At 39.5% G+C, this 24,927-nt stretch overlaps 1 protein-coding gene and 1 long non-coding RNA gene across 3 annotated transcripts in view; one reads left to right on the forward strand and one right to left on the reverse strand.

The window, feature by feature from the left end:
• The window catches only part of LOC110064498 (dystrophin-like), a 30,620-nt gene that overhangs the window by 1,930 nt on the left and 3,763 nt on the right, over window positions 1-24,927 (reverse strand). Inside the window, exons 3-24 of one of the 2 annotated variants that reach the window (XM_020771552.2) lie at window positions 24,272-24,333; window positions 23,443-23,517; window positions 22,711-22,924; window positions 21,210-21,295; window positions 20,493-20,572; window positions 18,603-18,680; window positions 17,251-17,362; window positions 15,883-15,937; window positions 15,425-15,464; window positions 14,716-14,787; window positions 14,175-14,323; window positions 12,451-12,528; window positions 11,969-12,040; window positions 10,962-11,000; window positions 9,482-9,506; window positions 8,798-8,889; window positions 7,928-8,132; window positions 6,714-6,827; window positions 4,118-4,616; window positions 3,634-3,729; window positions 993-1,066; window positions 512-579 (exon numbers count right to left, since the gene is read on the reverse strand). In XM_020771552.2, coding sequence (XP_020627211.2) covers window positions 512-579; window positions 993-1,066; window positions 3,634-3,729; window positions 4,118-4,616; window positions 6,714-6,827; window positions 7,928-8,132; window positions 8,798-8,889; window positions 9,482-9,506; window positions 10,962-11,000; window positions 11,969-12,040; window positions 12,451-12,528; window positions 14,175-14,323; window positions 14,716-14,787; window positions 15,425-15,464; window positions 15,883-15,937; window positions 17,251-17,362; window positions 18,603-18,680; window positions 20,493-20,572; window positions 21,210-21,295; window positions 22,711-22,924; window positions 23,443-23,517; window positions 24,272-24,333 — 2,385 coding nt within the window. The remainder of the gene's footprint in view (window positions 1-511; window positions 580-992; window positions 1,067-3,633; window positions 3,730-4,117; window positions 4,617-6,713; window positions 6,828-7,927; window positions 8,133-8,797; window positions 8,890-9,481; window positions 9,507-10,961; window positions 11,001-11,968; window positions 12,041-12,450; window positions 12,529-14,174; window positions 14,324-14,715; window positions 14,788-15,424; window positions 15,465-15,882; window positions 15,938-17,250; window positions 17,363-18,602; window positions 18,681-20,492; window positions 20,573-21,209; window positions 21,296-22,710; window positions 22,925-23,442; window positions 23,518-24,271; window positions 24,334-24,927) is intronic. The other variant, XM_020771553.2, reaches the window with a different exon arrangement.
• Window positions 13,703-15,430, forward strand: LOC149114378 (uncharacterized). The gene is made up of 3 exons (XR_016206455.1): window positions 13,703-13,843; window positions 13,968-14,060; window positions 14,902-15,430. It is a non-coding gene; the product is annotated as an uncharacterized LOC149114378 (long non-coding RNA).

The following is a 24,927-nucleotide window of genomic DNA, read 5'->3' on the forward strand; positions in this document are numbered from 1 at the left end:
AAACAGCCTGATTCAGCTAAAACCGGCCTTAGAAAAAATTACTATTTAACAACTTATATTATTTACAAAAAACACTGAGCCTTGCTATCTAAATCAGTATTTACTAAGATCAAGACAAGATGAAGGGTGGGTGAGTAAATTCCTCTTAAGTTATCGGTAGTGTAGCAGCTCTTGTAAGCTTGTAATTCTACTTGTCGTCATTGCAGCAGCTGTTATTGTTTAAAGGCTAGGGGGCATTGTCTCTGTTGTTTGTTCTATTGTCCTCTCAAAAGGTTTCAAGCCATTCATGTGAGACCTCACGAGGGTTGCAACATGACCCTAAGTTGTTTTTACATCACACACGACTTCAGAAATCCTAGGAGGGTGTATTCCCACAGGACTAAACAGTCATAACACAAACTGAAACACAACAGGAATAGCAGCACCTAGTAACATTTCCAAGAGCAAGAACCATGGAATCTTCTGATGCTAAAATGTGTCTTGATCTAAATAGGAAACAACTCCCACGAACCTGTGAATCGAGAATCTGTTGCCTGCATCAGGATCTTCACGAGGCCATTCTCCATAAACTGAATTATCCTAGCAAAAGTGATATGATATTGGTTGAATTCCACGATACGAAGAGGGAGAGAATGAGAACAAGAACGAGATCGAAAACGAGGCCCAGACAGCGAATGATAAAAAGTGCACGCGCGACCGTAAGCACTTGCGCAAGGCTGAGCACGATTCTAGATCTGTTCAGTACGCCAGTGGCTCTAAAAACGTGCTCAGGCTAAATATGTAATGACAGCGTTAAATTCCAAATGGAAATACGAAAAATTAGTCGTCGTCGTTCGCGATTCTCAGACTACACAGAACTTGGTCAATTGATCTTAATTATGTTAACACGCTTGAAACACCAACGTGAAAAGCAAAATGTTGGTTAAGATCAGTAGAAAAACAAAGGGAAAATTTATGAAAACAATTTTTAGATGGAGGTAATGTTCTCTTACCTGACCATAGTTATGGGGTTCTCCGGAGTCTCTTTTGGATGTTCTCCCGGCTTCTAAGGCACCTTTCCTTGCCCCTGCACAAAGACGGAGATTATTATTACACCTAAGTAATTAGTAAACATCAACCGGTGCTAGAAAATAAAATAATAATAATAACAATAACAATAACAATAACAATAACAATAACAATAACAATAACAGTAACAGTAACAATAACAGTAACAGTAACAATAACAAAAACATAAAATAAATAATCAAAACAAGAACTTTATTAAAATCTCCTCAGAAAACCTATTTACAAATCTTCACATTCACATATAATGATGATGATGATAATTATAAGAAAATACTCCTAACAAGGACATAATTGATAGACAGTGAAACTTCATTTCAAATTGATTCAAACTAATTCGAGCCCCAGAGCGGACCAACACTCAGCGTCTTCAAACAACAGAGGAGAATGCGCAAATGGTTAGACGTTCAAGTCTTTCGGATAAGGACTATAAACCATAGGCTCCGTCTCGTGAATCTCCAGTGTTACAAGGTTAGCAGGGGACGTTAAAGAACCCATACACTTATCGCAAAGTGTAGGGTACGTAGTTCCCGGTGTTGTGGCCTGGCCTTGTCTCACGGGTTGGTGCTTCACATAGGGTTAATCTCTTTGCATCTTCTCCCCTTGGATAATAGAATGGCCCAAGAAATCTTGCCATGTCTATGTCATGTATTTATGTCTAAATCCTAGGGCGTACTAAGAGAGCATTCAGGGTAAGAGAGTTAATGCCTAAAAGAAGCCTTATTCCTAAGGTATCAGTATCCCTCTCAAGTCATTTTTAGTTCACTCCGGGTTCAGAAATCCCAGGAGGATCTACAGTGAAACCTGTATTAAGCGGACCCCATATTAAAGATGATTTCTAGTCCGTACTGCGCACTCTCGAGAGTTTGTTTGCGTTTTTTCTTTGTTTGCAAGACATCACAAAATGTAAACATTTCGCAATCACTTACAAGAGGTAAATTCAAAGTTTCAGAACAACCGCCATTATGGATGCGAAGCGGTCGAAGTTTTATGCTTCGTTCTTTCTCATGTCACTTGATGAAACAACTTCGCAGCTGCAACAAACAATGAAGCTGATGGAAAAAGAATTTGAAAGGCCTCAAAGATAAGGTATGTGGTTCGTAACGAATAACATCGATTCGCATTCCATCGAGTGAGCCGTTTATGTTTATAAACATTAGCGTGCTGAGACTGCACAGTACGGGCTGGAGATCATCATTTAAGTGGACACCCTATATTAAGTGGACACCAGCTTGAGCCCCGAAATTTTCTTCCTAAATTTACTGTAAATAAACCTGCATTTAGCGGACACCTCTGTTAAGTGGACGTGGACATCAACATTAAGCTATTTTGTTGCACAAAACCTGCAATAAGCGGACACTTCAAGGGCTTTTTAATTCTGAAAGCTCGACTCAGACTCCTTTAACATTGTTCGGCGATGTCGTTTTAAAGCTAAGTAGATTATTCCAGATTGATGCATTGACTGACTGGAAATTGTGCTATGAACAGTCTTTGAGCTTACACTGTGTTATACTGAATTACAAAAGCAAGCCTGCAAATAACAGTCGGTCATCGGACAATTGTCCACTAAATAATTTTGTCACGCGCAATGCGTCGTCTCAGATGAGGTAGATGACTTCCGCTCAGGTTGTCGAAACGTCAGTCATCAACAACAGTTCTTTTCAGAACTACCCTCACCCGGACGATCACACCATACGAACTACTGATACTCCTGGGTTCAAACCATTTACTATATTAAGCCATTTTGTTGCACAAAACCTGCAATAAGCGAACACTTCCAGGGCTTTTCACTTCTGAAAGCTCAGCTCAAACTCCTTTAAGATTGTTCAGCGATGTCGTTTTAAAGCTAAGGAGATTACTCCAGATTGATGCATTGGCTGACTGGACATTGTGCTATGAGCAGTCTTTGATCTTACACTGTGTTATACTGAGTTACAAAAGGGTTAATAATTTTAGACTATTATTGCACAGTGTCTTAGAAAATGCTTACAGCGGACAGCCTGTATTAAGCGGACACTAGTGATTGTCCCAAGGGTGTCCGCTTAATACAGGTTTCACTGCATAAATAGCCAATCCTGTGACGCAAATTTCACTCACGAGGACAGCTCAAGCGGCTTTTCGTGCATTTTCATCTTTAACGAAAACAACCACGCAACGCGCGCTGGAACATTATCCGCGGGAGGACTGGGTGTCCTATTCGAAGTAACCTTAAAAATAAGACCTATATGGGAGAGTAACTCTCTCTTCATCCTCTCTTGGATGAACTTAATCCTGCATTACACAATTATTTCCCCGGGGTGAGGGAAAGAAACACAGAGGAAACAAGAGCGTTTGTCGTATATCCTTGTGTAAGCACTCGACGGATTTCCAAGTTTTGTTCTCCAATCAAAGATTTGACAACGACTTCAGAGCATTCTCGAGCACTGCAGAACATTTCCAAGTACTCCGAAAGTTGTCAAGTCACGCGACGCTGAAAATCAAATAATTCTTAACATTGCTTAGCGACACGTATTACAATTTTCAAATGAAAGAGTCGTTATTTTAAAATATCGAGAAGTTGCTCGTTACCAGTTTTCCGCGATACTGTTGTCACCATGGACTGCATGGCTTCGCCGATAAGACTTGCAGAAAGAAATAGATCATTATGTACATCCACAGGCATGTCTGAAAACAAACACAATTAGAGTCACACCTCTCTTTATGGACCTGTTCTTACAAGGTCTGCATAACACAGACACTTCTATATTAGAGACAGATGACTTAGTCACAGAGAACTTAAACCAGAATTCATAAACCATGGACACTTCTACCACACATGTACAGAAAACACTACATATCATTACAGACACCTCTGTAATACAGACACCCAGCTCTGCCCTTCTGGTATCCGTCTTAAAGAAGTTCGACTGTATTAGTATTTTAAAATGTAAACTTTAAAATTGACGTTCTATTCCATCATTCGTCAGCATGACTTTTCAGCACCACTGTACAGACAATAAAACAAATATTGTAACTTACCCGCTTGATATTAAAGTAACGAAAATAGAATTACCTGAATGAACGTCCAGAGGAAAAGCTGAAGTCATTCTGTCCACAATGTTGCTTAACTCCATTCCTTCATACGAAGTGTCTGGTCGGTCTAGAAGTCCTAGCTCTGCAGCTGTCTTGGGGGCAAATAGACTACTAGACGAGGCCCTCCGGACAGCACCGAGTGGTGATTGTGAGTACGAGTCTCTCCAAGGAGGGGTTATACCAGGCGACAATGAGTACTGTGGGGGATACGCTTGAATTGAAGGACCCGGGGTTAGGTAGGCGACTTGGGGAACGGTGGTAGGACAAACGGGAGGATAAGTGGGTGAAACACGCGGTACAGTTGATGAAGGGTAGGTACCACCGGAAGCATTTACTGTCGATGAACCCATGCCGCTGTTCGGCTGGGAACTCGTCAGGGGGGCCATGACAGTGCTGTCTGCGGTAGACTGACCGGTGAAAGGGTTAGATGAAGACTGAAGCGCCGACTTCATTGGAGGAGAAAGCTGCGAAACATCACCCTAAAACGAAGAACAAGCTTCAGCGACATGTGTACCTAACTGTTGCGTTACACTTTCGCTGAATGTACTGTACTTTTGTAGCTGTTGATACACAAGACGATAGGAACTAGAAAGACTTCATTTTGTGTATAAAATGTGTCATAAAAAACGCCAAAATCCACGCCAAACAACAGCAGCAGCAACAACATCAAAAACAGTTTCGTGCTTGTTTCTTCCTCAGTGGATTTCCCACTGACAGGCGGCCAAAGCTGAAACATGTTTGTTTGTTTGTTTCATTGAAGAAAGTTACTCTTCGTCTTGTGGTTTAAAGCTCAGCCCGTTGGACTTGATATCTCCAGCTGCTGAAGAGTTTGAGTCCTGCAGGTAAAGGTCTCGAATTACTGTGTTTGGTGTGATCTTAGGATGAATAATTTACTCCTAAAATACCTCCTAATTTCTCCCTTCAACATATGTATTTTTATCCGTCTGTTTACATGGATACCGGGCAATTTCTTGGGAAAATAACAAATGTCCGCTGCTCTACCAACAAAGCTATGCAGCAACACATTGGCAGCATACATGTGCCATATTGAAAATTTTCGTGAAAGAAATATAATGACAAACGGTGTACATGGATGAATACATATATAGACTGTGAACAGAGTGTAAGAGAAGAAAGAACTCTCAGAGCTGCAATTTTAAAAGCAGTTTTAAAGAAGACTGGGAAAAATTTAGGGCTTCAACGAGATGAATCTACGACCTCTGCGCTCCTGTAGGTAATGCTTTACCTATTGAGCTCATCACCAAACTACAAGAAGGATTTCTTCACTACATTTTCTTCGCAATTTTAAAACACGTGATTTAAATTCATTTCTATATAAAACACACTTACCAGAAGAAGAAAATATTCATAGCGAAATCACCCTTGATAAAACCTTAGAAAGTTATTCTCAACTTACCGTATACCCGTATACCCGCCAAATAAGGGATTAGAGTACCATAAGTATTCGATGTTGACTAGTTAGGGAAAAAAAAAAAAAAAACCACAAGGCTGCTAATAAGGTGGCGATTGCAATCGTATAATAAATAATATATCAAAGGTATTGTGTTTAACATTTCAATAGGTGTTTGGAATTTTTAAAAATAAAATATGCGACGCAAAAATCCTGTTGATTACAAGATCTTTCGAAAAAGTGTTTATGATAAAAAGATGTAGCTTTTTATGTTTTATGAGTTAAGTTTTCCCTTTTAGAGGATTTATTTCCAACACTTTTTATTATTTTTTTCAGCATTTATTTACTTACAGCGAAATTTATTTGTTTTCCTAGAGAGATCACTTGAAAAGCAAGCCAAAGCATTTGCAATGAAGCAACGAAAATAACAAAAGGACACCTTATAGCCTAGTTCTGTCTTTCCTTCTGTCACGCAACGCTATGCCCAAGAGCAAAGCGTTGCGTGACAGAGAGAGGGCCTCAACTGAACTAGAAGCAGAAGCTCTAAGAAAGATTGCCATGAAAATCACCACTTAAGCAAAGCACAAAAAAATTCTTTGAAACGCTTTCTAAAACTCCCTGCTAAAAGAGGAGCTCCATTTAACTTCGTACAACGCTTGCTGTAACCAAACTGGCGAGAGACACGGTCCTTTGATGGTGTGTTGCACTGGGCGATTTCCCATTCATCTTATGTCGTTAAGTCTGCTCTTCGCGTGTTTTAGTGTGAACGGGTGACGACGAAACGAATACGATCGTGTGAACAAGACCTCAAAGCCTCCGACAAAGCGATTAAATGAGCGGGTGTGCTCGTAGCAAGCGTGCGACTCTGGAAATGACACAAGTGTTTTCATTTGGTCGGGGTATGCAAGTTAGCATCAAATTAAAAAGCTTAGTTCTTTATTCCTTTCTTTTCTGGCCTTATTCCGTCCAAATGAAAACTTCTACGAGAAAAACTTGACATGTTTTAATTTTTTTTGCTTTTGCAAAAATTCTTTACTTGACGTTCCAAGTTTACTGCATTCGGAGCCACTCGTTTGGAAAGAACAAACCCATTCAATTTGCTGGTGTCTCAAAATTCTCTTCGTAACAGGAATCAAAACAAAACAAAAAATTTAATGTGTACTACCGTAGATGGTTTGAAGTTTGCGTCATCTTTACATATCTGAGCCATGCGTTCACGGGCAAACTTTGCCGCCATTTTCTCTTCGTCTCTAATAAGACCGGAGAGTGTGTTTTCTTCCTAAGATAGATAAATGATACCATACCACGGGTTTTAAATTGGATCGTGTTTTTAATGATTACTGGTTATTACAAATGTATTTTAGAAATTAACTTCAACTTGGGTTTACAAACAAGCAGGCAGTTCAGATTAAGTTAGTCTGGCAAACAGAGATATCTCTTCCAGCGCTCAGTTCTTCCCTCGCTCAAAACACGTTTGAGACTCAGTTTCTGAGACTGGACCCGAATATCCATACATAACGATGTTTTACAAAAATCCGTGAATTGTCTCTGATTGGTTGTTATTTGCACGCGAAAATTCAAATCCGGCAAACGCCAATGAAAGACTCACACGGATATCCGTAGAGCTACGTCATAGCACTACGTCATCAGAATCCAATTTTTCGGCTCCAGCCCTCTCAGCGAGGGAGGAATTAAGCGTCCAAGAGAAAGTCTGTTATCAGAGATTAAATTTTTACACAATTGTGCTTTGTCAAGGCTTAGAATGATGCAATTTAATGTGTTACTTATCAATGTTCAGAGGGTTTAGCACACTTTCAGTTTTTAAAAGTTCATCTTACAAGCACATGTTAGGTAAAAAGTCTTGTCATTTCTTCGTGCCAAATCACAAAACAAAAACTTAAAATCCTATTCTCTCCAGTTTAAGAACGAAAAATCTCAGCGTGCTATTTTTTGTTTAATAATTAACTGCTCACAAAGAAAAGCATACTAACATTTATGCTCTTCAAACGTTTTACATGGATGACAAGTTAATGAACACTGTTTAAGTTTAATTGCCGATATTGCTGGAAAATAATTATTGTCGTTTATAGTTGACTACATCGCCTTAAATGCCAACGAAATTCAAGCTAACAACATGGTTTTAAAACAGAAAACAAAACCCCAATTTCCCTTTATATGAAATGCCAAAGTGACGCTAATCTTAGCGTGAAACGTTTGTCACATTTTCCCAAAATGTCAATAGGTATTTCTCAAACCTATACGGAACTTTCTGGTGAAAACAAGCAACGCATACTAGAGGCTTCCTATTCAAACAGAAACTCTTATCAAAGTAAATTAAACCCAATGTTGGGAGCGTCGTAACTCTATTTGAGTCTGTACCTGTTGCAAAAGGATCCTTAAACGGTGGAGCTGAACTTGCAGTTGGTGATTATGTTCCTCGAGGACCTCCTCGCGCGCCTCCAGCCGTTCCCTCTGCTGTCGTAAAAAGGCCTCTCTCGCTGGGTCCTCATAAGGTACGACGCTATGTCCCTTTTGGTTCTGACGTTGCAGGTGTTGAATGCTGTTGATCTCACCCTGTAGCGCTCTTTACAAAAGAACAAGAATGAACTAAATCAATCGTGAGTGTACTATATGAACATATAAAGTTACTTTTTCTGTAAGAATCTGGACATCTTATCTCGTAGAATTCATAAATATGGGAGTACCAACGGATGCCCAAAGTCGTAAAGTAAATTCTGCATACGAGGCAAATGGTCCATCAGGCCGGCGCTTATCTCCAATTTCTATGTAGCATGAAGCGACTAGGAGTATTTCTATTCCTCCTTGGATGGGATGCTAGTCCATCGCAGGCTTAGCCGCCAGCAGTAAATTCCCAAGAACCCATTTATACACCTGGGTGTATAGAGATACTGTGAGTGTAAAGTGTCTTGCCCAAGAACACAACACATTGTCCCCGGCTAGGGCTCGAGTCCTGACCGCTGGATCCGGAGTCGAGCGCGCTAACTACGAAGCCAGCGCGCCGACCATAAGGTGAGCGTTAAACAAACTTAAAGTAAAGGCGCATCTTCAAATCTTTGGCCTACACGTTTCTAGTTATCTTGTTTAAGCTATCGTAACGTTGCTCGTTACCTTCTTGGTTTTATCATCACCCTAATGGTGTTTTTCTAGCTTGAATTAAAAAACTGCAAGTTCTCATTTGATTTGAAGGACAGTAGAAGACCCGAGATTGGTAAGGAATTCATGCCAAACCTGTTATCGTTCTCTAAACTTGTTATCAGGTCTTCCAGATCTCGCTTCTCTTGACTGTCCATGTCTCTCTCAACTTGCGTGGTACTGGGAGACTAAAATAAACGAAAAAGCAGCAAATGAATAACACGTTTTATATAATAATCAAATCAATGCGCGCGCTCAGATTGGTCAATCAGCTATGGTTTATTGTGCCAGTAAACTCATGGAAATTTCGCGTGTCTTCTGAATTATTATATAAAAGCAATAGACCACAAGTTTTTATCGTTTATACGCTGATAAATCACTTGTAAACCATAAAAACTTGTGGTCTATTGCTCAAATATCTTAATACAGGCTTGCTTGGGGCTTGCTAAAGAGTTATCTTAGTTCAAACTTGCCTAAAAAAAAATGGAGTTAAGCTCGCGAGGCCAGCTTAACATACTTCCACACAAACTCGTCTTGCTGTGGTCTAACTCAGATTATTAAAGACAGGAAAATAGGATAATGCAATTCGTAAGTTTTCACTGGCTTAGCCATCATGGTATATGACCCATTATAACATGCTCTACACATTGGTAAGCGTAGGCGTAAGTTTTTTTAATTTTATTTCAGTTTTCTAGATTTTGGGGGGCATTTTTAATAAAACAATCATTCCACTCGCACTCGTGGAATAATTGTTAATTATTTCCATGTCAAGATACATACCGCTGACTCTGGTCTATCAGTTAAGCTGCAACGAAAACAAAAGCAAAATTGATTTTCTTAAAGCTTCAGCTGGAAGTTTGGCCAGTTGTGGATGTTGTTTTTTTATAGTGTGACCAAGGAGTTAAACTCTGCAAGACCGAAAACAACGCCATCATATGCACGTGGGAGGACAGAGGATTTCAACCAGGGACTTCCTAATTTCAAATCCGGCTTATCCGTTTAGGGTACATTTATATATCAGTGCCTGTAGAGCTAGCTAAATATATATTGCAAGTGAATCAATATATGAAAGTTCTCAAATTTGAACTCAACTGGAAAGAAAAATATGAAGACATGAATAATCATCACAGTTATATGGTATACACAACTGACTTTAAGGGGAAGGTCACTCCAAAAAGCTTACTTTTACGTCTTCACCTATAGCAAGTTAACATTCAGCTTTTCCACGCACCGAAGTTTCAGCCTCTAAAAAGCCTACTGGCCTGAAGAAAATCATCTCGAAAGAAGGCCATTATTCGACTTCTGAGACCGCCATTTTAAAACTGTATTTGGCAGCCAGGCCGTGTTTATGTCAGGTCATTCCGTCCGACTCGAAGCTGGCGAGAAGCAGAAAACCCTGCAACTGACTTGGCATCCTTCACAAGGTCAGCAAAATGTATTTTTTCCAAGCGATTATCCACTTCACTTCTTCACTGCTATCACTTTCGGAGTTTAGAACATGTTTGGCTCAAAATGATTTGGCTTAAGAGCAGCCATAATTCAGAGTGGTAGCTGAAAGGCTTGTCGGAAGCCATTTGGACAAAATCTCTTGGACGGAATGACGTCACGAAAACGCGGCCTGGCTGCTGAGTAGTGTTCAAAATGGCGGCGACGATGGAGAAATTTTGGGCTTCTGTGGAGACGAATTTCATAGGGAAAACCTGCACTTTAGAAGCTGAAACTTCGGTGAGTGGCTAAACTTAGCGCGAGGTTTTTTATCAACGTTGAAAAAAGATAAACACTTTTTGGAGTGACCTTCTCCTTTAAGCAGTTGTGAAAATAACGCCTGAAAAAGATTTAAGCCGGAACGTTTAAGCCGGAATATTTTTCCTTTTCAAGTGTTCTTTTTAAAACTGCTCTTAGAAGCTATATCACGGTTTGCGCATCTTGAAATATTTAGCCCAAAATTTTCAAGTTCTTCGTTTGTAATCCGTGTTAATCTTCGCCCTCCTTAACCACCCTTGTTCCTTTATGGTTCATTACTATCTCTTTGGCGCTTTTCTATTTTAGTAAACCATTATTTTCAGGTTTCCTTCAATTTAATTGTAATTTTGTTGTTGTTGTTGTTAAAGGTAATTTTGTGCGTGGCCAAAATAACTCAAAATACCGTGAGTGAGCTCTTTTAAGTTGTGTTCACAACTATGGTCATTCGTGTCTTTACAATGCAGTTATTAAAGGCAGAGCTGTAAATGATTAGTTTCGAACTGACAAACTGAATTACCTTTTTGAATAATGTCTTATAGGACGATGTCCGTCTTCCCTAAAGAAATAAAAATCACCAGATAAAATTAAGGTGATACACATTGACAATACAACCCTTTTCATTGGTCAAGAGCGATTTTCCAAAGACTGACAAACGAAAAAGAATTCGAGGCGAAATATCTAATCAGTAGCAAGCACGCGAAGATTCGTAACTGGCGAAATGCGTAGGAAAACACACAATAACTGCGGGCAAGCACAGATGTGAAAAGCGCGCGAAAACTCATACCTGGTGGCAAGTGCTGATGTATAGTTTAACCGACCGTTAGCACGGGAAAATGTGTAACAGGAGATAAGCGCGGGAAAAGGCGCGTAGACAAAGTAACGATTCCACATCTGACTGGCCGGAAAGATAACATCATTACTCTGATTGGTTACAGAATTTTGCACGAGGTTTTTGGACCAATTGTACGGGACTTAAAACACCCATCCACTGTCGAAAGGATTTGGAGAACCACTCTAAAAAATTACTATAGCATGGATTATTATAGTGTTTAAGAGTCCGCTAAGGACTTTGCCATTATTTGACTGTTAAAATTCGTTTGACAACTTTACCAGGATTTATCAGGATTCTTTGCATAACCACAACCAGCGAATTTCCAGTTCACTGCCATATGAAGCCCTCCCAACAAACAGATACTACGATTGCCAGTTGAGTAAGGTGCGACGAAAGTTTGATGACCAGGTTTCAACGTTCAACTTGTCTTGTTGTCACGGGCAACCGGCTCCGATTCCAGTAGCAACTTGTCGGCCTTTGACGTCATTGGCAGCAAAGCGCGCGAAATTGTAGGCGACAATATTGTTGCCATTGGACACGAGGAAGGTTGGCCGTGGCAACACCGTAATTTTAAGTCCAAAACTTCGTCACCAAAGCTCCGTCGCGCCTTACTCAACTGAGAATCGTAGTAAGCTACACTGCGTGGAAGCAAAGAACTTCGATTCACTTCGCTTTCTCAAATAATAACTTACATGTCAGGTCCTGCCATTACAGGCCGTTCCTTGATTACTTCTTCATCCTCTTTTGTCTCGTGGTCGCTGAGTCTAACAATTATAAAGAACAAAAAACTAAATAAGAATGAAGTGAAGAAAGCAAGGAAGGAAAATGAAGGGAGGGTAGGTAGGGAGATACGTATTAGGGGAGAGGAAGATGATAGGCAGGTAAACAGGCAAGAAGACTAGTTGACAGGCAGGGATAGAGTAAGGCAGGCTGGCAGGCAGGGCAGGCAGTTATTAGGAGAGAGGAAGGCAGACATGGAGGTGGACAGGCAGGCTGGTAGACATGCAAGTACGAAGGCAGGTAGGTAGGGAAGGAGGCAGAAATGGAGTTAGGAAGTGCTAGACGCAGGCAAACAGGCAGGCAGAGAGGCACAGAGGCAGCGAGGGATGAACTGAAGAGGGAGGAATGAGGCTGGCAGGAAGGGGGGAATTCAAGACAGACTCCATGCACAAACCTTGCTGCATAACTTCCAAGTTTGTCGTGTGTTCCTGGAAAAACCTTCATTGGAACAGAAGCATCCACGGAATCCGTACTAAAATAGCACAAAAATTTAAAACTGTACCTCTCAGAATTAAATAGTCTAACAGTTAAGAAACCATCCTCCCAACATCACCAACATTTTAATTAAACGAAAATTTAGTATTCGTGAATAATAATAAAAAAATGGTTTAAAGAAAGTTTATCCTGAAATTGTGCGTGTCTCAGGGTGGCGTAATGTTCAGCGCTTTTCGGTTCCGGATCGAGCATTCACGTTTCAAGCTCTGGCCAAGGTGTTCAGTAGTCTTGAGTTCTTGAACAAGAGACTTCTTTCTCCTGTTGCTTCTTTCCACCGAGAATAACTAGGTAATCGCCAAATAAGAACCTGACACAGCACCTTAAGACAAGCCGTTTATGCTTTTCAGAAACCTGAATAAGCTCTAGCAGTTTAGTGTTTCAGCCACTTTCGCTCGAATATACGATACTTGTATTTCAATCCCTGCTATACAATCAATCAATCAATCAATCAATCAATCAATCAATCAATCAATCAATCAATCAATCAATCAATCAATCAATCAATCAATCAATCAATCAATCAATCAATCAAACAAACTTTATTCAAAGAGGGTTACACTTAATGGTTGTACAACTAATAAACCTGTGGCCCTCGATTAAGAATTAAAGGAGACTTATCATAAATATTTTTTGAGACCTAAATTAAAAATCTAAATATACAAATATATGAACATGATATAAAAGCTAAGTTAAGAATTAAATACTCGACATTACCAGTACTCAGTCTAAAAATAATTGTCTAAAAATGGAATAAAAATCCTCTCCCTAAGCTGACTTAATCTAAAATGTTTGTATAGTAAATTCTTAAAAATATTTACAGATTGAGAGGTGCGTATTTTAAGGGGGAAGTGATTCCAACATTTTAAAGTTCTTGAAGAAAACGTGCGGCCACCCTCCTTGACTCAATTATATCTTGCAGGTAGTGTTATTCAATTAGCACCACGTGTATTTCTACTATTGTTACCTTGCATGTGGCTGGCATGCCTGAAATTTGAATTGACCAATCAGGATTCAGCAGGCAGGAAAACCTTTCCTGTCCTAACGTCAATGTAAGTTAAGAGAAAAGGCATTGAAAGCGGACAACTTTTCTCACTGGAGATGGCATTAAATATTCATGAAAAGGGATTTACAATTCCCAAAACCGTATCAGATTGTTAAAAAGTGAAAAATATGAAACCAGGAGTCCCTCCTGTATGAAACATTTTGTGTCTCCAAGCTTGCAATTTGGCGCCAAAAATGGGTAGCCAACGTCCGACATGGCAACTCGCTCGTAGTTCGTAGAGTGTCGCCAGGTAGGATAACAGTTGTGTTATTTTGAACAAAATATGCTGTTCCCCATAAAATTAAACCCGGAATTCTCAAGTTAACTATTAGAAGAGACCAAAGCAACTTAAGCATTATCTTTATTTTTGTTAGCTGTGAAGAAAAAGGTTATTATCGTGTCGTTTCGGTTGGACAGCTCAGTTTTGACTGCCGCTCGTACTGCGCGCTCAGTCGCCGTAATGCAAGGTGAGTTGTGACAGTTCATTTATGTACTCAGGGCTCGCACCTATGATCCTTCTGTACGCAATTAGGCACCTTTTTATATCGGATTCTGTATACAGACGAAATTGTTTTACTTACTCGTCTTCGCCATCAGAAGGTGTCGCATCTTCCATTTCAATTGGAATAAACCTTCCCTTGGAGGGATGTTCAGGCGTCTTCTTCTTTTTCTTGCTCACTTTGTTACGCATCACTTTGGCGAAGTCTTTTATATCCTCTTTCTGCGTCGACTGTTTGAGAAAAATTAATTGCTAGTTATCGGTTACATAAGTGTATTCGGAAGTTCAATTTTAAAAACACAGTTCAGTACCTCAGTAGGTGAATACATGAATTTAAGGCAAACATGAACTAAGTTTGCATGGGAAAATTCACAATTTTTTTGTAAAGCTGAGCTTGCAGTGTTTTGAATTCCACAAAACGTTTTCGTCGAGTACTCAGATAGACTAGGCTATTTAAACAAGAAGAGACAGCCGTTTTCTATTTCTTTCATAACTAAAGGCAAGAAAAAGTTCTCAGTCGAAACCTTGTTTGTGGGGCTTATTATCGGAGAGATTTCCGTGTTAAAAATTGGGGAGAGGGGAAAACGTGGCAGATATTTTACAATGGCAGCTATAGAACTTACCACAAGACAGTACTCCTGGGTGGGGTGGCCTATTTTGTGCTGCTTATTAACACGGCCAGACCAGAAACATCCCTGAATGAAACAAAATAACGGTATAATTACTGTTACGATCGAGCTCAGCCTAAACTTATAAACTTATGTGGTTGTAAATCAAGTTTATGCTGTAAATTATCTTCTTGATTGAAGTGATTCGTCTACTGGACTGGACTTGACGGTCAAGGGACAAGGGATCGGGCGTTGGTGAGGTCATCGCGTCGTGTCCTTGCACGAGACACTGCACTCTCACAGCTCATCTCACAAAGTGCGTGGATATAAGTTGTAGGTGATTAATAATAACACGGTCTAGGGACAGGAGGCTCATTGTGGTCTGTTCTTGCACAAGAGTTAAGACACTGGACTCTCACAGCGCCTCTGCCAGGATAGACGTTAAGTGTGTGCTGTACGTTCCAGCGATTCGTATGATGGAACGGATTGACAATCAGAGGACAACAAATCGAGCAGGGATAGGGTCATTGTGTTGTATTCTTGCGTGAGACATTAGAGTCTCGTAGCACCTCCAAAGTACCCTGTAAACAAATAGGTACCATAGGAGCTGCTAGGCAACCTGTCCAGGGGATATTCTGACAAAGACTAGCAGACACTACAAAGACTGGAGCTGAGCCAGCCACAACATGATTGAGACTACCATATGTAAAATGCAGTTTCTCACCTGACACAGATCAAAGTTGAAGCACTTTAAGCATCGATATCTGGTGAAATTAAAAATGTACCGTAAGAGTGACAGAAATACAGTATAAAAGAGTGCCAAGCTTGTTTCTTCATTTCCTTATCACAGCCAAGAAGGCAAGTGACCCATTCCCAAATATTTGGCGCACCACCTAAGAATGTTCAGTAGAAAAATAACGCGAGCGTTCATGGCAAGCGGAAAGAACTTTACCAGGCCAACATGCAACCTCGTTCCCAGGGTCCTATCTCGACCCTGAGAACGAGGTTGCATTCAGTGGCAAGCATCACGCGATCTAGTTAGGTCTTGTTACTTAGCAACAACACCGTCGACAAAACCGTGGGTTTTCTCAGAGCAGCGGCGGGATTTCACGGGATTTCACTGAGCTGTAACTGGAAACTGTTTCCACGACTGGTCAAATGTCATAAAGGTTGTGGACTTACCTGAAACCCACAATAGGATACATCTTGCACACGTTGCATTTCGACTCGTGTTTCACTGTGTGAAAAAGAGTAAAACATGGTGTTAACTTCTTTGCCGTATCATCCGATTATTAGCTTACAAGAAATTTTCCTGATAAAGGCCAATTTTGATACAGTAAAATTCGAACTAGGATTCGAAGCTTAGGGGAATAAACAAAAAAAACACAGTGAATTATTCACCCTTCAACCTAGTCACTAGGCTCCTTTCCCGAATTCCGAACAGAAGCCAGAATAAAGAGAGCCTACAAGTCACTTCTAAAAGCTGGTTTCCGTTTTTAGCGAGACTTCCTCGCGAGTCTCGCGACTCGATCTTTTCATTTTGCGACTCTCTGCTAACTGAAGAACAAGTCGACTTGTGGTATGCCTACCTTTGACCTCAAGGTGTTTTTGTTTTTCACTCTTTTTCTATAAGCCTCATAGCTAAGTAATTTTTTGTAGGCGAAGCTTTCTTAATGGAAACCCTTGTAAACAGACAATGCTACTTTTGGCGGCCAAACCCACACTCTACAGCTCTTTACAGAGTCTGTATGAATACGTGTCAAGCCTATATTTTATTTTGTTTATTCCGTCATGACTTGAGATCGGTAGTTGTTGTTTATACAGTCGAACCTCCGTTAACGGCCACCTCCCTACAACGGTCTCCTTTCTGCAACGGCCACCTCCCTACAACGGCCACTTTTTTTTGTACCGGCGACGGTCCGAACAGTCACTCTCATTTTAATCGCTATACAGCAGCCACCTCTCCGCAACGGCAACGGCCACCAAAGCGCGTCCCGAACTACCAAAATAACCTCTCCACATTAGCCAGTTAATCAACGACTGACGAACGGTGTTTACAAAACCCCATGTTATATTGTAAAAGGTGGCGCGACTTGATCCGTACCGCAGGTCGTTGGTCTCTGTTGCTGTTTGGTTGCTGTTTTATTGATATATTTATTACAGGTGTCATTTTACACCCCTACCTCCCCATAACGGCCACCACTCTACAACGGCCTCTTTACTCTGTTCCCAAGGTGGCCGTTGCGGAGAGGTTCGACTGTAATGGCATTAATATTCATTTGTCTGGTACGAGTGGTGCAATCTCCTACAAGCGGCTACTTCTCTCTGTTACCGCTTGAAGGAGCTCAGTCACGGTATTTTGAGTGCTTTTGGCCAGGTAGAAAATTACCTTTAAATTGAAGGAAACCTGAAAATAATAGATTACTAAGATAGAAAAACACCCAAGCGATAATAATAAACCTTAGAGAAACAAGGACGGTTAAGGATGGAAAAGATTGACACGGATTACAAACAACGACATTGAAAAATTTGGTATCACCCAGACTGTACCTGTCTCGGACACAGCTAATCTGTGAAGTGTTGGTAGCCACACTATAGTTTGTGGCTCCGCAATCATCCACTCAAGAAACTCGTCGGCAGACACTCTTTCTGGTATGGAGACCTGTGTTAACAACAAAGAAGACATGTTTGATACAGAGTCCACTGACGTTACAAACGCTGGGAGCAGATTGAAAATTCTGCTCATGACAAAGAGATGTGGTAACTGTGAAGAACAGTTCCCGAAATAACCTGTCAGCCGTCTATCGGTGGACTGTTGGCCGACTGTGGAACGACTGTTGTCCGAAAGACCGCCGACAGGTTTTGGCCAACAAGCAAACAGTCGGCCAACAGTCGGTGACGTCTCGGTAGGATGTCGGTAAATTGTCGGTAATACGTATCACTTACTTCGATTTTGTATCTCCATACTGCAACAAAGATTTATGATTAATTGAAACGAAAGGTATAACCTTCTGAATTAACCAAATGTAAACCTGCCAACGCTCTGTACATGCCTGCGGGTCAAAAACTTTAATCTCAAGCCTAGTGGCACCTATGGAAAAAATCTCACGCCTACATGTAGTTGAAAACTTTGAGCTAGCTTAATAACTAAAACTCATTTCAAAAATAACAATTTTTTTAACCAATAAAAGAGTTCATATAAATGACGGTACACTTCCTTCTAGCCTGTATGCGGAAGTACTGGCGGCGGGATTAAGGAACTCAATCACGTTATTTTTGAGTTATTTTGACCACATACAAAATTGACCCTAAAAATAGCGGTTAACTAAGATAGAAAAACACCAAAGAGCTAATAACCACAAAGGAGGGATGGGCAACCTTTGCCATGTAAAAATGTGACGGAACAAGGATGGTCAAGGATGGAGAAGATTAAGGCGGATTACAAACGACGAACCTGAAAAAATTAGGCTCAACTTTTCAAGATGCGTACTGAAACGTTGACGTGACTTCTTTAATCTGCTTGGCGAAACATATAAAGGGAATTTATGCGAATATTGTATTAGTATCACGCAACTAGTGGACTAATGCAAATCCTGCATTTTGATTGGCTACGCTACTAGGGGACTATAAGTAATAGTCATCGAGTAGCGAAATTGGCGCTATCGAGCATGACGCTTTCTTTCGTTTTATTCCCAAATAAATATTTCTTCAACTTGCATTTGCTAACTTTATTATTGCCTTTTCTGTCCGACTAGTTGGGTGATACTAAAACAATTAGACCCTTCGCACTCAAGGGCCACGGGTCAATTGACCCGTAGCCCTTGCGGGTTACGGGTCTAATTGTTAAATAGCATTCAAATTCAGATTAAGATTAAAAAATTTAGAACTCAAGGCTACATTACCCTTTCAAAGCAGTTTCTAACGGCTGGCTCCACACTGGATCCACTGAACGAGGTACTCTCGTCAATATACTTTGGAATCTAGACAGAAAATTTTAACATACAGTTGGTAAATGTTTGAACATGTATTCAGAGCACTTCACTGGTCAGCATTCTTCTTCACACACTCATTTTATCCCTTCAGCGACAGCCTCAGAGAATCGAAATAAATAAATATATAAAATAATTAAATAAATAAATAGACAAATTAATCAATTAATTAACAGCGATGACGTTAGCTCTTCAAAGAGCCACGCCTTTGTTAAGGGCAGAGTTGAATGTTTGACACATTTGTTCAAATATAAGGCACTTTCCATTCAATGAAAAAAATTCAACACGACGAATGGAACGGCATTTTCGGAGGTTAGCTAAAATATTTTGAATCCAGAAACCAAAACAACTCGAAGCCTAGCGATTAGCGACAGAAATCAATTTGAATACTATACCACAATAGAACAATTCCCAACAATGCGACAGAAATTTAATTGAACCTTAACGGCGCGGATAAAAGAACTCGGAGAGTAGCGATCAGCCTAGAAAATAACTCAACAAAACAACAGCTCGGAGCGAAGTGGTCAGCGACAGAAATAATGTTGAATAGCTGTACAGCTACTCACAAAATAGCTCGCAGAGAAGCGGCCAGCTGTCCCCTTTTCTTTAAAGAAAAGAGGACAACCTTGAGAGGTACATGGTACCATTTGTCTCCGTTTCAAAATTTTCAGAATTTTTGGTTCAGATTAATACCGTCGGAATGGAATAATATGTTGGCCACATCTCTCAAGTGTCTCACAGGGAGGCTAGCTGGATGGTTTAGGGAGAGGGCAAATGAGTGTGTGAGAAAGTTGGTTAATCTTAGGCACAACTGGTTGTCATGTCCAATACAAACTGATACGGTTCGAAACTGCGTGTAAGGTGCGTGGACACTGCGTGTAATGTGCGTGTAGTACATGCGCTTTACGCGCGTGTAATGCTGCAATCCTTTGACCGGTATTGTACAACTCAATGATCCATACAGTTTGACAGATCGTGCAAGACAGTTTTCAGTCCCTATACAATCAGAAAATTGTACCTCATCAGGGGAATTTGGAGTATAAATCATGTGTTTAATATTTGAGCGAGGGGGTGAAACGGTTTGTCGATCCGTACAGTTTGTAAGTTTGTACTAATCGTAAACGCAATTTACGGTCCGTATATGGTCCGTAAAATACATCTCATTAAGGGGACTAAGTATAATTTTCCGACCGTACACAAATCAACAGGAGGAGAACAGTGAAAAGAGAGCTTAAGGAGAAAGGATTAAAATCTTGGGCAGAGGCGGCACCAGCTGCAGAGGATCAGACAGCCTGGAAGCCTAGAGGCGACAGCCCAATTCTCCACTAGGAGACCAGAACAATGATTATGACACAGATCGTAAACAGTCTTTTACCGTCTGTTAAACCGTACAGATCCAAAAGTTGTTTTATTTTTGAACCATATCAAATTGTGTATATTGGACAACCCTGGTTATTTCACCCAGTTATGGGTATTTTCACAGCTGCAGGGATTTTCAGTCAAGATATAATCATTGGGCTTGAAACCAGAAATGGAAGGTCTTACTAAAACACAGTCAAGATAAATCTGGTTTAAGCCACACAGTTTCAATAAAGCAATTTTCAATTCAGTACTGTAAAACCAAAACCAAACCAATTACTTACCAATAAGACTACAAAGCCAATCTCAAACCGTAGTAAAACCAAAGGGAATTCAAGTAATTGCCTGATTACTTTTGATACTCAATTGTAAACTGCTCTAAGTACCCTTTGCGTAAATTAAGCCAACTAAATTTTGTGATACATCCTGGAACCATCCCAGTACCTGTAACATCTCTTGCAGGAACAATTTCAGCCTTTTTCTGTCCAAAAATCTTTGGCTATTACAAAACTGTGAAAACAAATCTTTGGAAAAAAAAACATGGTCATTGACATATTTAAGGCATACAGTATCAAAACTGAATCCAAATGATACAGTTCCAGGGGGGAAGGGGGGGGGGGGGGGGGACTCCCATAGGAAAAGGTCAGTCTCGCTTAGGGGTATAAATCAAGGATTCTGGTCTCACTTTGACTTAGGATGCTCATGATGAAACACCATGTGCAGAGACTATTTTTAGCTGTCAAATTATCTTTTAGAGTGCACACGAAGAAATAGTTACAAAAAACGCTCTTATTTCCATATTTAGGCTGGATTTCTGCCGGTCTCTCAAGTCCGGTCTAGTAACATGGGCTCCTTTCCTGAACAGTGGGTGGTAATCAAGCCTATTCCATTTTAAATGATATCTTTAAGGGGTCAAATAAATCTGGAGCCATGCCCACATTGGTCTCCTTTAAGGATTTAATTCCAATTTAAAGACAAGCCTCCCCGACCTTTTCATTTGGGAGTTCCACCTCCCGGGATATGGTCAACTGTCACTTCTCCAATCCAATGACCCTCATGTACTAAAAGAAATTTGTATCAACCAACATGTTTATGTACCAACTAAATTACTAGCAAACTAAATTCAATTTAAAGCTAGTCCAGTACATTGTGTACACCTACAGGAGTATTTTTCTTGAACCTTTTCAGAGCACATCACAGAGAGACCAACCTTCAGTGAAAGAATTGGTACAAAACCCGTTCTTCCCCTGTAATTAAAAAAAAAAAAAAAAAAATTAGGGCAATTATATTTTAAAATAGAAAAATTATCATGGCTTCCTTGTTGATGTTCCCTGAAAAACTAATGGAAAGTGCTATTGAACTTTTTACTTAAACATTGAACTCAAAAGACTTTTTTTACATTTGAAATTTGTTAAATAAATTAAAATTGATATGATCGATTAGTAGTTAATAATAGTAATAATAATAATCATATCTACAACAAAATTCTCTATCGTGATTGGCTCTCCTCACGCTTATTTGTCACGTAATCTGTGCGTGATCACATGGGTGTCCAATTACAGGTATCCAATTTGAACTTTTTGTAATTGGATACCTGTTAAGTGGAAACCCAATTGATTCGCATGTCAATTACACGCGCTTTAATGGCTTCTTTTGCAATGTTTTGCACAGTTTTCAAAACTTATGAAAAGCGCCACAGACGTTTTCGCTCAAAAGAAGTTCTGAAAAGACATTTTTAATTCCAAAATTTAGGTAAATTTGTTATAGATACGATTAATTATTAATTGGACCTTGTGTCGTACAATTCAGGGAGTAATCATGCTCTTAATTTCAAAAAGGCCTCGCGTTTCGCACTCATCCATTTTTGAAATTACTCTCACGATTACTCCCTAAATTGTACTTCACTTGGTCCAATTACTATTACATGTACTAATCATACATGTATTTATATAGTGCACATATCCTAAGTTCGTGGTGCCTTACAAACTTAGAAAAAAATACACAAACAAGTAAAAACATAACCAAAGTAAACGTAATGCGACCTTGTGTTGTACAATTCAGGGAGTAATTGTGCAGATTCATTTCAGATCACCCTCTTGCTGTGCACTCGTCCATTTTTGAAATCATTCACCAGTTTACTCCTTAAATTGTACTCCACTCAGTCCAAATTTACTATTACTGGCAATTATTATCTACGTTAAGTTAGAAAAGTAATGGCTTCCTTGTTAATGTTTCCTGCAGTTTCAAAAACTTATGGAAAGCACTTATTCCTATAGCTCAAATGAAGTGCTCAGATGACTTTTTTTAATTTTGAAATTTGTCTGACTCATTGATACGATATAATTAGTTATTGGACTTTGTGTTGCATACATGTAATTCAGGAAGTAATCGTGCAGATTCATTTCAAATCGCCTTCACACTATGCGCTTGTCCAATTTTGAAACCAATCACCTGATTGCTCCCTGAATTGTTCTCCACTCAGTCCAACTTCACTAATTACTAATTATAATCACCAAGTGAACATAGCATAGAAGTCATCTGAAATTTAATTAACAACAGCAAAGAAAGAAGTTACATTAAATTTTAATTATACAGCAAATATCCAACTTCAGTTTTGTAGTTTTTGTTATTGCATCAAACCTTATAATATTTCTGTACTCACGGGTCATAGACATTCAGAATCCAGTTAAGCACCAGTTCACTTGCAAGGGAGACATCTATGGAACCATCACGGCTGCCAGTTTGATTGTGATTGTCAAAGACATTGGCAATGTTTCTTGTAAGTTCAGGTACAGACAGGTTTCCCTCCACATAGCCATTCTCAATTCCTTCCAGTCTCAGGGACTCTTTTATTACTTGTAAATCAACCATGTATACTACAGAAACAAAGATACAAAACAATAGTCAGTCTTTAGAACTGGACATACTGTACATGCACATGTATTGCATTATTAATAAGTACTTCACCAGTTGACATAAAATCAGCAAAAATTCAATAGCTAGGACTAATATTTAAAGGTACATACAGTGCTGTAGATGGATATACAATGTAGCTAAATGAATAAAATTTGGACTTTTTTGTCAGTCAGTGAGTAATTTTGTCTTAATTATGTTAAAAATTTGTCAGCCTTGTTCCAGCTATCGACAAGCTCTAGACGATTTTAAGTATTAAACCATTTGAGACAGTACATTATACATGTACAGTGTTATGCATATGAACAACTTAACCACTTCCTTGTCATACAAACTGTCTGGGTGCATACATGTACTCTGTTCTTGCTATTAATACTGTGTACACATGTCCGTGTGTAACCAATTGTTAAAACGACAGTACATTCATACATGTATAACATGACCTGACCATATAGTTATGTTCTGTGAAAGTTGAACATACATTGAGTTTTCTTCTGAATAGCTCTTAGTTTCATCGCCGTGCGGTATGCAGCATACTTGATGTTACTCAAACTCTCTACAATAGATGAATAAAAATCACATTTATTATTATCGCTAGTCTGGAAACACTAACTAAACAGTAATTTGGGTGTAATAGGATCTCAAATAGATCTTACTAGTGAATGCATGCGTAGTATAGTCTTTTAACTCGTCTAAGAGGTCAATTCAGTAAGAGCAATCTTGATACATGGTTATTGTAGATATACATGTACTGTCGGTCTCTTGGTCAGTAGCAACTTTACCGAATACTAAGTCAGTTCTAAGAGAACTACGGTACTTGACTGTATGTTACAACTGGCCATAGACTACATGTACATGTGAGGGTGACTTCGTGAATTTGCATCAAATGATTCTTATAACAGTTTTCAACTGATGGAGTGTTGTAAAACCAAAACCAATTGAAAGTAATCACTCTGACTAGAAAATTACGAAGGACACAGATACAGTACACGTAATCCAAAGAACCACTCAAAACTCACAATAAATTAATACATAAGCACGGGAAAATGGGCTGTACTGATCAGTTTGGTTACTACAGTCTACTGATTGGATGAAAAAGTGGTGCAAGATTTTTAAGCTAATTGTATAGTGAAGAAATGCAAAACCAATTACTTTTCGACGCTGATTAGAAGTGAAAACATTCTGTGGTGACAATATTAAGTAATAAGAGGTAGAAACTGTCATGGGCCATGTAGTGCTTTTTTGGCTGTTTGTAATTAATGCATTTTGTTAAAAGATTCTTATTATGAGTAATCCAAAGACTTGTTTACCTATTTCCTCCATTAAACTGACCATCTCTGGATGATCCCATTGAGTTCTCTCTGTTTCATGACTTTTAAAGTAAAAAGAAAAAAGTTTAGGTTTGAAAAAGTCTACTCCAGTATAGTACCAAGAGATTAGATTTCTGTACAAGAACATCACACAGTGACCTGGGCAGTCGGGCTATAACCTACATATTAGAGGATAATTATATACCTGTCAATCCAAAATGAACTCTATATTCAATTATTATATGGCTAGCTATAACTCCACGCAAATGCAAGATGAACTGAATCCTGTGCTGTGATTGGTTACCCAAGCAAGCAAGATGGCGCTATACACGTACATGACGTATCTTGCACACCTGGATTTACCCACTGTGTCCCACAAGAAAAAAGTGTTCTTTTTCCATATGATTTAAATCCTTTATTGACCAAGCTTGTTTGGTCAAGATAGCTGGATATTGGCCTTGTTCTTTTTTCTCCATACATGTATATCCAGCCAACTTGACCTCATGCTTGGTCAATAACCCACTACTATTACTGTACATGTATAATTTACTGTGTTCATGTAGTTCAATCTATCAAATATCCATACCCAGAACTCTAAGAAATGTTTATTGGAAATTTCCAGAGAAGGAGAAGAAGGAGAAATAAAGGGTTCTGGG

This window comes from Orbicella faveolata, unplaced genomic scaffold (assembly GCF_042242905.1).
Source record: "Orbicella faveolata isolate gen_17 unplaced genomic scaffold, um_ofav_v1 contig_14, whole genome shotgun sequence".
In the NCBI taxonomy this organism is placed as follows: domain Eukaryota; kingdom Metazoa; phylum Cnidaria; class Anthozoa; order Scleractinia; family Merulinidae; genus Orbicella; species Orbicella faveolata.